Source organism: Globicephala melas, chromosome 4 (genome assembly GCF_963455315.2).
Source record: "Globicephala melas chromosome 4, mGloMel1.2, whole genome shotgun sequence".
Classification (NCBI taxonomy): domain Eukaryota; kingdom Metazoa; phylum Chordata; class Mammalia; order Artiodactyla; family Delphinidae; genus Globicephala; species Globicephala melas.
Genome location: NC_083317.1, coordinates 47637486 through 47649903, shown reverse-complemented (window position 1 = coordinate 47649903; position 12418 = coordinate 47637486). Strand labels below are relative to the sequence as shown.

General features: G+C 36.3%; 1 protein-coding gene across 3 annotated transcripts in view; it reads left to right on the top strand.

Annotated features, from left to right (window-relative positions):
* TOMM70 (translocase of outer mitochondrial membrane 70) overlaps positions 1-12418 on the top strand; it is a 46836-nt gene that overhangs the window by 21448 nt on the left and 12970 nt on the right. For all 3 annotated transcript variants that reach the window (XR_009563691.2, XR_009563692.2, XM_030861027.3), the window contains exons 5-9: positions 1172-1320; positions 3601-3808; positions 6504-6638; positions 7713-7820; positions 8693-8809. Coding sequence is in view for 1 of the 3 variants with exons in the window: in XM_030861027.3 (XP_030716887.1) it covers positions 1172-1320; positions 3601-3808; positions 6504-6638; positions 7713-7820; positions 8693-8809 (717 nt within the window). In the remaining 2 variants the exon portion in view is untranslated. The remainder of the gene's footprint in view (positions 1-1171; positions 1321-3600; positions 3809-6503; positions 6639-7712; positions 7821-8692; positions 8810-12418) is intronic.

Sequence of the window (12418 nt, the reverse complement as noted above, 5' to 3'; positions counted from 1 at the left end):
TGCCGCGGAGCAGCTAGGCCCGTGAGCCACAACTACTGAGCCTGCGTGTCTGGAGCCTGTGCTCCGCAACAAGAAAGGCCGCGATAGTGAGAGGCCCGCGCACCGCGATGAAGAGTGGCCCCCGCTTGCCACAACTAGAGAAAGCCCTCGCACAGAAACGAAGACCCAACACAGTCAAAAGTAAATAAATAAATAAATAAATAAATAAATAAAATTTAAAAAGTAACTGTACCATTTAAAAAAAAAGACACACTGAGTCTCTCCCCAGAGAGAGCACCAAAAAAAGAGTGTGAATTCCTTAGATTTTTCTATTCAGTTTTCTTATTTACCCCACTCTCATCTATCCTAGATTAGATCATATACTTACAAAGCCAGATTCATTTTTTTCCCCTCCTTCAAATACAAAGACATTAAATCTACCAAAATATTAGAAATGGTATTTGTTATACGTACAATTTAGAATACCGTATTTCAACTCTAAAGTCTTTGGGTTGAATTTTGCAAAGGATCCAAAATATGTTATGAGAGCCCTTTGGTGACATTAGTCCCTTTTCCTTCTTCCTTTAAAACTTTATCATCTTAAGTATAATAAGGAGAAACAAAATACTTCTATGATTATGAATCAGGTTGCCATGGGAAAAAGTAATAATTAAAAGAGGAAATGAGATTTCATTCTGGCTTTCAGTGGCACTTACTCCAGTGGAGATCTTCAGATGCAGAATAAGTAGGGGACAAATGAAAGCCCATGGTAGATGGACTTAACATTTTAGCACCTGTGTAAGACATGGTCCTGAGTAGTAAATTGAGATATTAATCTTCTAGGACAGGAAGATAATTTTAACTCAGAAGGAGATAATTTTAACTCAGCAGTTATTTACCTCCTTTGTTGCAGATTTCACCTTCTTTTAGTGAGTGGTTCTAAGAGTTCTTGACATTTTACATCTTTGGAGAGGGGGAAGGTTCTCATTTAAAACCTACTTTGAACAGCTGGGACTGGCAGCATTACCAGTTCCACTGTCTATTGCACTACGGTTTGGAGCCTGATATTCTTCAGTTATCTGAAAATGAGACGCCAGTTTTTACGACAGTGGTTCTCAGTATTCTACAAAAGCATCTGCTTCTTTGGTTAGTGTTTTCTATTTTGATGTGTATAAATATGATTAAATTTCAGAATCGTGAACCTCTGATGCCATCTCCACAGTTTATCAAATCTTACTTCAGTTCTTTCACGGATGATATAATTTCTCAGCCAATGCTTAAAGGAGAGAAGTCTGATGAAGATAAAGACAAGGAAGGGGAGGCTTTAGAAGTAAAAGAAAAGTAAGTGTCTTGAGTATAGTATCTGCTTAATGTTCTGTGTTTTTTTTGGCGGGGGCGTGGTTGTGGGGTTTTTTGCTGCCATAGAGCCAAAGTGGAACTCTGAGGTATCTCCAAAAAATCTGTTTATAAATAGATATAAATATAACAAAATTATAATATATAATAATATTATAATAATAAAAATACTTCTCTTCTCACACATGTCTATTACACCCTAAGAGTTACCTCTCTGGTGACTCAAGGTTTTACTGCCAGAAGTCTGCCCTGCTTTTAAGGTCCTACATGATATTCTCAAGAGATATCCTAGTGGAGATCAAGTGGTTGATTATATTTCAACAGGGGCACTAACTTAAAAAATGATTGTGTAGCTCAATATCCAGATGTTTTAGTGCAAGAAAGTTTATAATATATAATTTAATTTTTAGGAGTGCCCAAAAGAGTGACTTTCTTCAAGGTTTTTCCTGCATGCCTAGGAAAATGCCATTCTTTGGGTTTGTGTTTGCTCCTGTAGAGAGCTGAAACCAAAGTATAAGATACTATGTTTACAACTGGAGGTCAAGTGATATAATGTAGTATATAAGCTATCTAGCGTGCTTATCCATTTATATTTATCAATACTTTTATCTTGCTGTTGAGGCTAGCTCTCCTCTCTAAGAGAAGGTACAACATTATTACCAACATGACATTTTCTAATGAGTTTGGAAGAAAAGGGAATACTGTTCCCAAAGCAAAGCATAATTTTGCATCTATAGCATATTGGAAGGTTTAAGGAAAAAGATTGCTTTTAAGTTGTATCTCCCAATTTTTCTACCATTATTGGCCACCTTTTAAGGGAGGATACTATGTATAATTGTGCCAAGATGTTCAAGTTTGAGTTAGTTCGTGAGGAATCTCTTTGAGAAGATTGTAGATGGGAAGTAAATGTTTAACGTGATGCCAATAATTGCCTCTTCTGATTAGGAAATAGTCCTTATCCCAGAAAAACTACAGTGAAGTTAATACCATTATTCTAAAAACTGTCTTGAGAGGTGGCAGGACATAGCTATCTCTCACCAGAACACTAATTGGAATTGGTCCTAAGTTTTTGAATTCTATTTTACTCTGAGCCTTAGCGTCATCATTTTTTGAATGGGGAAGTAATAATTACCTTTGAGGCTTATTGTGAGGTTTAGAGGTCATGTTTGTGAGTATCTAGCACTTAGGTTCTCAATAAATAGGAACCGTTATTACTTCCAATCTGATTTAATAATTATTTTGTCTTACCCTGGTGACCTGAGGAATAAAACTAGAGTGCAGGGAATATTAGAATGTAATTATAGGAAAGGTTAGCACAGAGTTTGTAAGACTTTGACTGACATAACTTTTAGGTCACTTGCCAGTTTTCTCTATTCAGAATATGTAGCAAATGAAATAAGAAAATGTAATTTACAGTGCCCCTTAAAGGACATATAGTATAAATTCCTTTTCAGTTCAAAAAATTCCTTCTACAAGCCTTCTCAATAAAAGTCATCATCTTAAAAGAGTGATGATATTGTGGTCACTGCTTTTTAAAAAGTAGGGGAAGGTGTTTTCTTTAAGTACTATTTGATGGAAGAGTCTGCTTCTTTGATATTTCCACCTATTCATTCTAGGTCTGTTCTTTTAGGTGAAACAGCACAACTTCTGGATGAGAGCCTTTTATCAATAGACATTTACCTGCCTCCAGTTCTTGCTCCCTTACAGTCCATTTCCCACAACACAGCCAGAGTGATCTTTACAAAGTACAACTCAGGTCACACCTCTTCCCTTGGGTTCTGTGACCCTAAACTCACTTGATAACTTTCTATTTCTCTGTTCTTTCTGTTAGTCATAAAATAACTGTTGCGTGCCATCAATGCGCCACAGATAAGAAGGTGAATAAGACAGGATCATTTTCTATGTTGCAGATCACTCTGTCATTAGCTCATCTTCTCATGTGTCTAAATGTTGAAGCCTGGGCAATAACCCTAGGTTTCTGCCATTTTCTCTGTTGTTTCCTTTTTTAAAACTCTTTCTTCAAGGCAGCAAGAAAATCCCAGTCTGCATCAAAAATCCTAATCTGTTACACACACTGCCCCGCATACCACCACCCACACTCCAGTCTCACATTGACTGGCTAACTTGTTTAAGGGGAGGAGGACAGTTGTTTAACTTAGGTATACTAAATGTGGCAAGTTTTAGCATTTGATGCTTTTTTAGTAATTTTTTATGTTCATTTTATTAGTAATAAATAGTAATTTCCTGTGCTTATTTTATTTTCAGCTCTGGATACTTAAAGGCCAAACAGTATATGGAGGAAGAAAACTATGATAAAATCATAAGTGAATGCTCAAAAGAAATAGATGCCCAAGGCAAATACATGGCAGAAGCATTATTACTACGAGCTACTTTCTACTTGCTTATTGGTAATGCCAACGCAGCCAAACCAGATTTAGATAAGGTCATCAGCTTGAAAGAAGCTAATGTGAAGGTACATTTAAAACTCTGTGTGTGTGCATGTGAAAAAATTAATAATAAATAAAAATAAGACTTTTAGGTATGTTTTGCCAAAGTTTTGGCATTTCAGTTGCCATTCTCCAAAAGATTATTTTTTGTTTTGGAAGGGACTACGCCTAATGATGATTGAGTTGGTGCAGTGAAACTGAATCATAAATGTCAGTGATAGATATCTTTAACTAGGAAAGGACCTTTTTTTTCCCCCTATAATATGTGGTAGCTTCAGCTTCCCCGTATAGCTTCTGCTTACTGTATTGGACTATATTTGGGTAGGGGTAAAGGTGATGTAGCAGTGCTATAGGTAGTATTGTAAATAACATGCAATATGTAGTACAGGGTTATAAAATGCATTTAATAAAAAATAAACACATTTAATATATTCTGAAAGATTTTATTTACATGAGGAAAAAACAAGATCTAAAAATATAATATAGAAATATACTGAAATATACCAAAAGTTTTGCAGTTGTGTGGTTGGAACAGCTTTTCGTTTTCTAAGTGTTCTTGTGTGTATGTAGTTATTTTTATAATTAAGATTCGGTGGGGGGGGGGTCTGTCGAATATGAGCCTTCTACTCAGTGTAACAAGAATAGCGGTTAGCTGCCAAAGTGCTGTACTCCTTATTAGATGGTTAACATCTCTTTTTCCTCATTGAATTAAGTGAACTCTGGCTTTATTCACCTCCAAATGAAAAGTATGTGTTAAAAGTCCTTCTCAAAATAGATTTTCAAGTTGAAGATACCCTAGTAATAATTAATTTTATTTCCTGCTGATTTTCCTGATGATTACAAATATGTTCTGTTATGTGTTTTTGTTATTGTTGTGAGGGCATTCTTATTTGTTTCATTGAGGAAGACATTTGTATGCACTTTTGCCTTGAAAAAAATTTTAGAGAAGAACCCTATTTCTTATTTCATGATCATGATTTTTTGTTTTAATGGCAAGTGATGATGCCTGTCATATGCCATGTACAAAAATGAGCTCAGAACGGATCAGAGACCTGAATGTTAAGAGCCAAAACTATAAAACTCTTAGAAGAAAACATACGAGGAAATCTTCAATACTTTAGATTAAGCTGTGGTTCCTTAGGCATGACACCAAAAGCACAAGTGACCAAAAAAAGGGAAAACACATTCCACAGGATGGGAGAAAATATTCACAAGTCATATATCTGATAAGGGGCTTGTATCCAGAATATATTAAAGAAGTTTTCTTACAACTCAACAATAAAAAGATAGCCTGATTTAAAACCAGGAAAGGATCTGAATAGACATTTTCCCAAAGAATATGTACAAATAGCCAATAAGGACAAGAAAAGCTGCTTAGCATCATTAGCCCTTAGGGAAATGCAAATCAAAATCACAACGAGGTATCACTTTATACCCACTAGGATGGCTGTAATCAGAAATTTGGACAATTAAAAGTATTAGTATAGATATGGAGAAGTTGGAACTCTCATACATTGCTGGTAGGAATATAAAATGGTAAAATCCCTTTGGAAATTAGTTGGGGTTGGGAAGTTCCTCAAAATGTTAAACATAGAGTTACCATGTGACCCAGTAGTTCCTCTCCTAGGTATCTGTACCCACGAGAATTGAATTCATATGTCAACACAGAAACTTGTACATGAATGTTCATAGCAGCATTATTCATAAGAGCCAAAAAGTGGAAGCCTTCTTGGGCTTCCCTGGTGGCGCAGTGGTTGAGAGTCCGCCTGCCGATGCAGGGGACATGGGTTCGTGCCCCGGTCCGGGAATATCCCACATACCACGGAGCGGCTGGGCCCGTGAGCCATGGCCACTGAGCCTGCGCGTCCGGAGTCTGTGCTCTGCAACAGGAGAGGTCACAACAGTGAGAGGCCCGCGTACCGCAAAAAAAAAAAAAAAAAGTGGAAGCAACTCAAATGTCCATCTGCTGGGGAACAGATAAATAAAATGTGATATATCTATACAATGGAATATTATTTAACCATTAAAAAAGAATGAGCTGGGATGAAGTGAGAGAGTAGCACTGACATATATACACCACCAAATGTAAAATGGATGGCTAGTGGGAAGCTGCACAGGGAGATCAGCTCCAATGCTTTGTGATGACCTAGAGGGGTGGGGTGGGGAGGGTGGGAGGGAGGCTCAAGAGGGAGGGGATATGGGGGTATATGTATACATATAGCTGGTTCACTTTGTTATACAGCAGAAACTAACACACCATTGTAAAGCAATTATACTCCAATAAAGATATTTTAAAAAAGAAAAGAATGAAGTACTGATACATGTTACAACATAGACAAACCTTGAAAACATGCTATGTGAAAGAAGCCAGTCACAAAAAGACTGCATTATGTACAATTCCAGTTTGTATGAAATGTCTGGAATATACACATCCATAGAAAGAGAAAAAAAGACTGATGGTTTCTGGGGACTGAGAATTAGGCAGGAAATAGGGAATGCCTGCTAATGTGTATGAGATTTCCTTCGAGAGTGATGAAAACGTTCTAGAATTAGTGGTGACAGTTGCACAACTCTGAATATACTAAAAATGACTGGCTTATATACTTTTAAAGGGTGAGCTTTATGGTGCGTGAATTACATCTCAATACAGCTGTTATTTTAAAAAAACTAAATTAGAATAAAAGTAGTAATGATGAATCTTTCCTCATTTGGGGTATATAGCTTCGAGCAAATGCTCTCATCAAAAGAGGCAGCATGTATATGCAACAGCAGCAGCCTTTGCTGTCTACTCAGGATTTTAACATGGCTGCCGACATCGATCCTCAGAATGCAGATGTTTATCACCACCGAGGACAGGTAAATTAATTTTCTTAAAAAGTTCTGATCTTTGAATTGAGGAATTTGATACCATTTTGAGAATGTCTTTAAAGTTTTCTTGCATCACTTGTGATAGCTGTGAACAAAGTATCAGAGTGGTTTACAGTTTGGGTTGGCATTTATTTAGTCCCATCTTGAACATTTGTCCTGATATTTACTTGCGAAAAAAAAGGAAGAGGAAGGCTATAAATGTTGGCTTTTGCATATCAGGTTTGTTTTTCAGGTGTTTCTGCTTCATAGGTTTTCAACATTAAAAACATGTAAAACATGTTTCAACATTAAAACATTAAAAACATGTAGTGACAAAGAAAGAAAATGTAATGAGCATTTTGAGTTAATGCTAGAATCAACAGAATGATTTTTGTGGGCTTCTTGCTGTAAGGAAATATTAACCTGAATTATCCAGACAGTATCAAAAAAATCTCTTCTGAATGGAGTTTTATAACATGCATATTTGTTTTTTAGTAAAAATATATAGTGAAGAAAACAGTTCCCAATTTCAGCCTCATCTGGAGAAAACACGGCTTTATAAATCTGCTTGTGTGACGTGGCTGCTTGGAATGCATTAGAGTAGAAAGTATGGGCTAATCCATATAATAACAGAAAAGTCAGGTTCTTTCTAATGGAGAATTTTATCTCATATTTCTGTCTGAAGGGTCTTAAGAAGTGTTGAGATAACCTTAAAATTCTTGGTATTTTGATCCTTACTGGTAGTGTCTTTTAAGATTAATTTGAAATGTAATTATCTACTGTCTGATCTACTTTGACGTTTGAAAGTACAGATACTTCATTTTCTAGAAGAAAAATCACTTAAGAGTGATGAAAATGGTAGGTTTATAGTGCTTTTTAAAAAAATTGGACACTGGTTTTAAGTTTTAGAATCTTTCCTTTAAAATTATAAGATTTTCTAGTTCACTATTTCTAGAAAGTAATTCTATATTGAATAATTTCATGCATAGCATTATGCAGAGCTGTACTAAGAGGCACGGTACATATTTAACTGGTGTACTTGTTATTTTGAACTGCGTTTATCTATGTACTTTTTTTCCTTAGCTGAAAATACTGCTTGATCAAGTTGAAGAAGCAGTAGCAGATTTTGATGAATGTATTAGATTAAGACCTGAGTCTGCTCTGGCACAAGCTCAGAAATGTTTTGCATTGGTAGGTTCGACTTTCTTTTGTATTTTCCTAAACATCAGTATTTCCCATTGATAACAAAAATGAGTATTATTGTCTACAAAATCATCTACTGACAGGGAGAAAAAAATGTCAGTTTAGGAAAGTAGAAGTGTGTATTACTTGAGGTTCTGCTCCAATATTTCTCTGGATGCCTTATTTGGTTCATCTTGATAGATGTTTGTCCCTGATTTTATGCCCCCTAAACAGCACTCTTCTCTCTAATTCTCTACCATAAACCAGTATGAAGAACAAAAGCATTTAGAGGAAATACTCTGCAATCATGACACCATATAACTCATCTCTCATTTCGCCTTTGTAGAGCTATTAATATTCAGAAACACAAAGTTGAAAATTAGGTAAAATAAGGCCATTTCTAGTGAAATCAGATACTTCAGTTAACCCCATACCCTGAGTCCTAAAAGGATTTTCCTTTTAAAGAAAGAAATTGGGTCACAAACACATTTATATTACAGATTAAAAATGTTATCAGATGAAGCTTTATAATACTTTTATTATGAAGTAATAATAAAAAATAATAAAGTGATAATATATTGAATTTAAAATTCCCCTACTTATGTACAAAGTTAACCTGTTACAAGTTAGTTTGTCTTCTTCTAGAATACTGAACATCTTGAAATTGTTTAGTGGCAATGAAGTCCTAATTGTACATAGCCTTTGGATCCCTGCTCTAGAGATAGTCCCGTGGAACCCTTTTAGATGCAGCAAATTATGTAGCAGATTGCCTGCTTCTCTGGAAATATTTATGTAATTTTGTGTGACTTTTATAATATGTTAACATTTCCTGAGTTTTTGAGTTCTTGATTTGACCGGCCTGTTTTGATTTTTTTACACAGTATCGCCAAGCATATACGGGAAACAATTCTTCACAAATCCAAGCAGCTATGAAAGGTTTTGAAGAGGTCATAAAGAAATTTCCAAGGTGTGCTGAAGGCTATGCATTATATGCCCAGGTAAATGTCATTTTTCATATTTTTTCACTTGCCAGATCTTTTTTAAAGAACTGCATTCATATCTTGAATGCTAGCCTGGAAATCAGAAAATAGTGCTTCTCTTGTTGCAGCTTTTGTGGAAGCAGATGGCTTTGTTCCTGCTTTGTTTCTCCTGGTCCCCAGGATGGTCCTGGATCATCTTAAGAGGGCTTCCTATGTTATACAATTTGAAAACCGTGGCCCTAAACTTGTAACATGGGGAAGCTTAAATAGAGCATTTCCCTCATGTTTTCATTTGGATTGGATTTGCGAAATTTAATTATCTTAGGAAAATCTACTGTATGCAATTGGTGAGGGAAATGTCCTTGGAAAGGTTTTTCTTCTATTTGATCACTGTTCTTTTAAATGGTTAGATAGTCTGTAACAGCTCATTTTAATCTCTCCGGTTTGTTTAAAATTCTTGAAGCTTTCCTTGGTTTAGGATTGAAGCTATGGAAAGTAGGATTTAAATTCAGATTATTTTCACTTTTTGGTTTTTTTTTTGGCCACGGTGGGTCTTCGTTGCTGCACGTGGGCTTTCTCTAGTTGCAGCGAGCAGGGGCTGCTCTTTGTTGCCGTGCGTGGGCTTCTCATTGCAGTGGCTTCTCTTGTTGAGGAGCACAGGCTCTAAGCCTTCAGTAGTTGTGGTGTGTGGGCTCAGTAGTTGTGGCGCACGGGCTTAGTTGCTCTGTGGCATGTGGGATCTTCCAGACTAGGGCTCGAACCTGTGTCTCCTGCATTGGCAGGCAGATTCTTAACCACTGCGCCACCAGGGAAGCCCCACTTTTTAAATTATAGTTTGAAGTCTTTGAAAACTTATTTATTAATTTTAAATTATCCATTTAAATGAAAATGATTAACTTCTTATAGCCACAGTTAAAAGAGTTTTTCCTCTAAGTAACTGATCTCTGAATGACTGTTTCTTTCTTACTCTTTAAGGTGAAAGCTGCTTTTGGTATCTCAAAAACCAGCCATCTCAAAACTCTATATATTTTCTCTTATTCTTCTTATTCCAAAGAAATGTTGTTCCCCTCCCTCCTTTATCCCCCCAAACATCACAGAAACAGGAAGCATTTAAAAATGACCGTCTGTATTAGACTCCTACCTCCAGACATTTTTAGGGTTGTTTTGTTTTTAATTTCCTTCATGTTATCTTTAGTCCAGTTATAAGAAAAGTTCCACAGGATAAAACTTTCTTTTTGAGGGTTTATTGAGAGGGACTATAGAAGATTGATTGTGTCGGATCTATTATATAAAGTCCTACCATCACTGCATTATTAAGGGTTGAAATTCTGCAGTATGAAGTACAACCCAGGAATTCTTTTTTTGTTTCTTTGTTTTTAATATATTCTTTTCCATTATAGTTTATCACAGGATATTGAGTATAGTTCCCTGTGCTATACAGTAGGACCTTGTTCTTTATCCATTCTAAATGTAATAGTTTGCATCTACCAACCCCAAACTCCCAGTCTGTCCCTCTCTCTCTCCCGCTCCTGCTTGGCAACCACAAGTCTGTTCTCTATGTCTGTGAGTCTGTTTCCTTTTTATAGATAGGTTCATTTGTGCCATATTTTAGGTTCCACATATAAGTGATATCATATGGTATTTGTCTTTCTCTTTCTGACTTACTTCACTTAGTATGATATTCTCCAGTTGCATCCATGTTGCTGCAAATAGCATTATTTCATTCTTTTTTTATGGCTGAGTAGTATTCCATTGTATATATATGTACCACATCTTCTTTATCCATTAATCAGTTGATGGACACCTAGGTTGTTTCCATGTTTTGGCTATTGTGAAGAGTGCTGTTATGAACATAGGGGAACATGCTTTTTTTTTTTAACATCTTTACTGCAGTATAATTGCTTTACAATGTTGTGTTAGTTTCTCCTGTATAACAAAGGGAATCAGCTGTATGCATATGTATATCTCCATATCTCCTCCCCCTTGTGTCTCCCTCCCACCCTCCTTATCCCACCCCTCTAGGTGCTCACAAAGCACCAAGCTGATCTCCCTGTGCTATGTGGCTGCTTCCCACTAGCTATCTGTTTTACATTTGGTAGTGTATATATGTCCATGCTACTTTCTCACTTCATCCCAGCTTACCCTTCCCCCTCCCCGTGTCCTGAAGTCCATTCTCTATGTCTGCATCTTTATTCCTGTCCTGCCCCTAGGTTCATTAGAACCATTTTTTTTTTAGATTCCATATATATGTGTTAGCATATGGTATTTGTTTTTCTGACTTACTTCACTCTGTATGACAGACTCTAGGTCCATTGACCTCACTACAAATAACTCAATTTCATTTCTTTTTATGGTTGAGTAATATTCCATTGTATATATGTGCCACATCTTCTTATCCATTCATCTGTTGATGGACACTTAGGTTGCTTCTATGTCCTGGCTATTGTAAATAGTGCTGCAGTGAACATTGTGGTACATGACTCTTTTTGAACTATGGTTTTCTAAGGGTATGTGCCCAGTAGTGAGATTGCTAAGTCATATGGTAGTGCTGTTTTTAGTTTTTTAAGGAACCTCCATACTGTTCTATAGTGGCTGTATCAATTCACATTCCCACCAACAGTGCAAGAGGGTTCCCTTTTCTCCACACCCTCTCCAGAATTTACTGTTTGTACGTTTTTAGATGATGGCCATTCTGACCAGTGTGAGGTGATACTGCATTGTAGTTTTGATTTGCATTTCTCTGATGACTAGTGATGTTGAGCATCTTTTCACATGTTTTTTGGCAATCTGTATATCTTGTTTGGAGAAATGTCTGTTTAGGTCTTCTGCCCATTTTTGAATTGGGTTCTTTGTTTTTTTGATATTGAGCTGCATGTGCTGCTTGTATATTTTGGATATTAATCCTTTGTCAGTTGCTTTGTTTGCAAATATTTTCTCCCATTATGAGGGTTGTCTTTTCGTCTTGTTTATGGTTTCCTTTGCTGTGCAAAAGCTTTGAAGTTTCATTAGGTCCCATTTGCTTATTTTTGTTTTTATTTCCATTTCTCTAGGAGGTGGGTCAAAAAGGATCTTGCTATGATTTATGTCATAGAGTCTTCTGCCTATATTTTCCTCTAAGAGTTTGATAGTGCCTGGCCTTACATTTAGGTCTTTAATCCATTTTGAGTTTATTTTTGTGTATGGTGTTAGGAAGTGTTCTAATTTCATTCTCCTACATGTAGCTGTCCATTTTTCCCAGCACCACTTATTGAAGAGGCTGTCTTTTCTCCATTGTATAATCTTGCCTCCTTTACCAAAGATAAGGTGACCATATGTACATGGGTTTATCTCTGGGCTTTCTATCCTGTTCCATTGATCTATATCTCTGTTTTTGTGCCAGTACCATACTGTCTTGATTACTGTAGCTTTGTAGTATAGTCTGAAGTCCAGGAGCCTGATTCTGATTCCTCCAGCTCCGTTTTTCTTTCTCGCTCTTGCTTTGGCTATTTGGGGTCTTTTGTGTTTCCATACAAATTGTAAAATTGTTTGTTCTAGTTCTGTGAAAAATGCCAGTGGTAGTTTGATATGAACTGCATTGAATCTTTAGATTGCTTTTGGGTAGTATAGTCATTTTCACAATGTTGATTC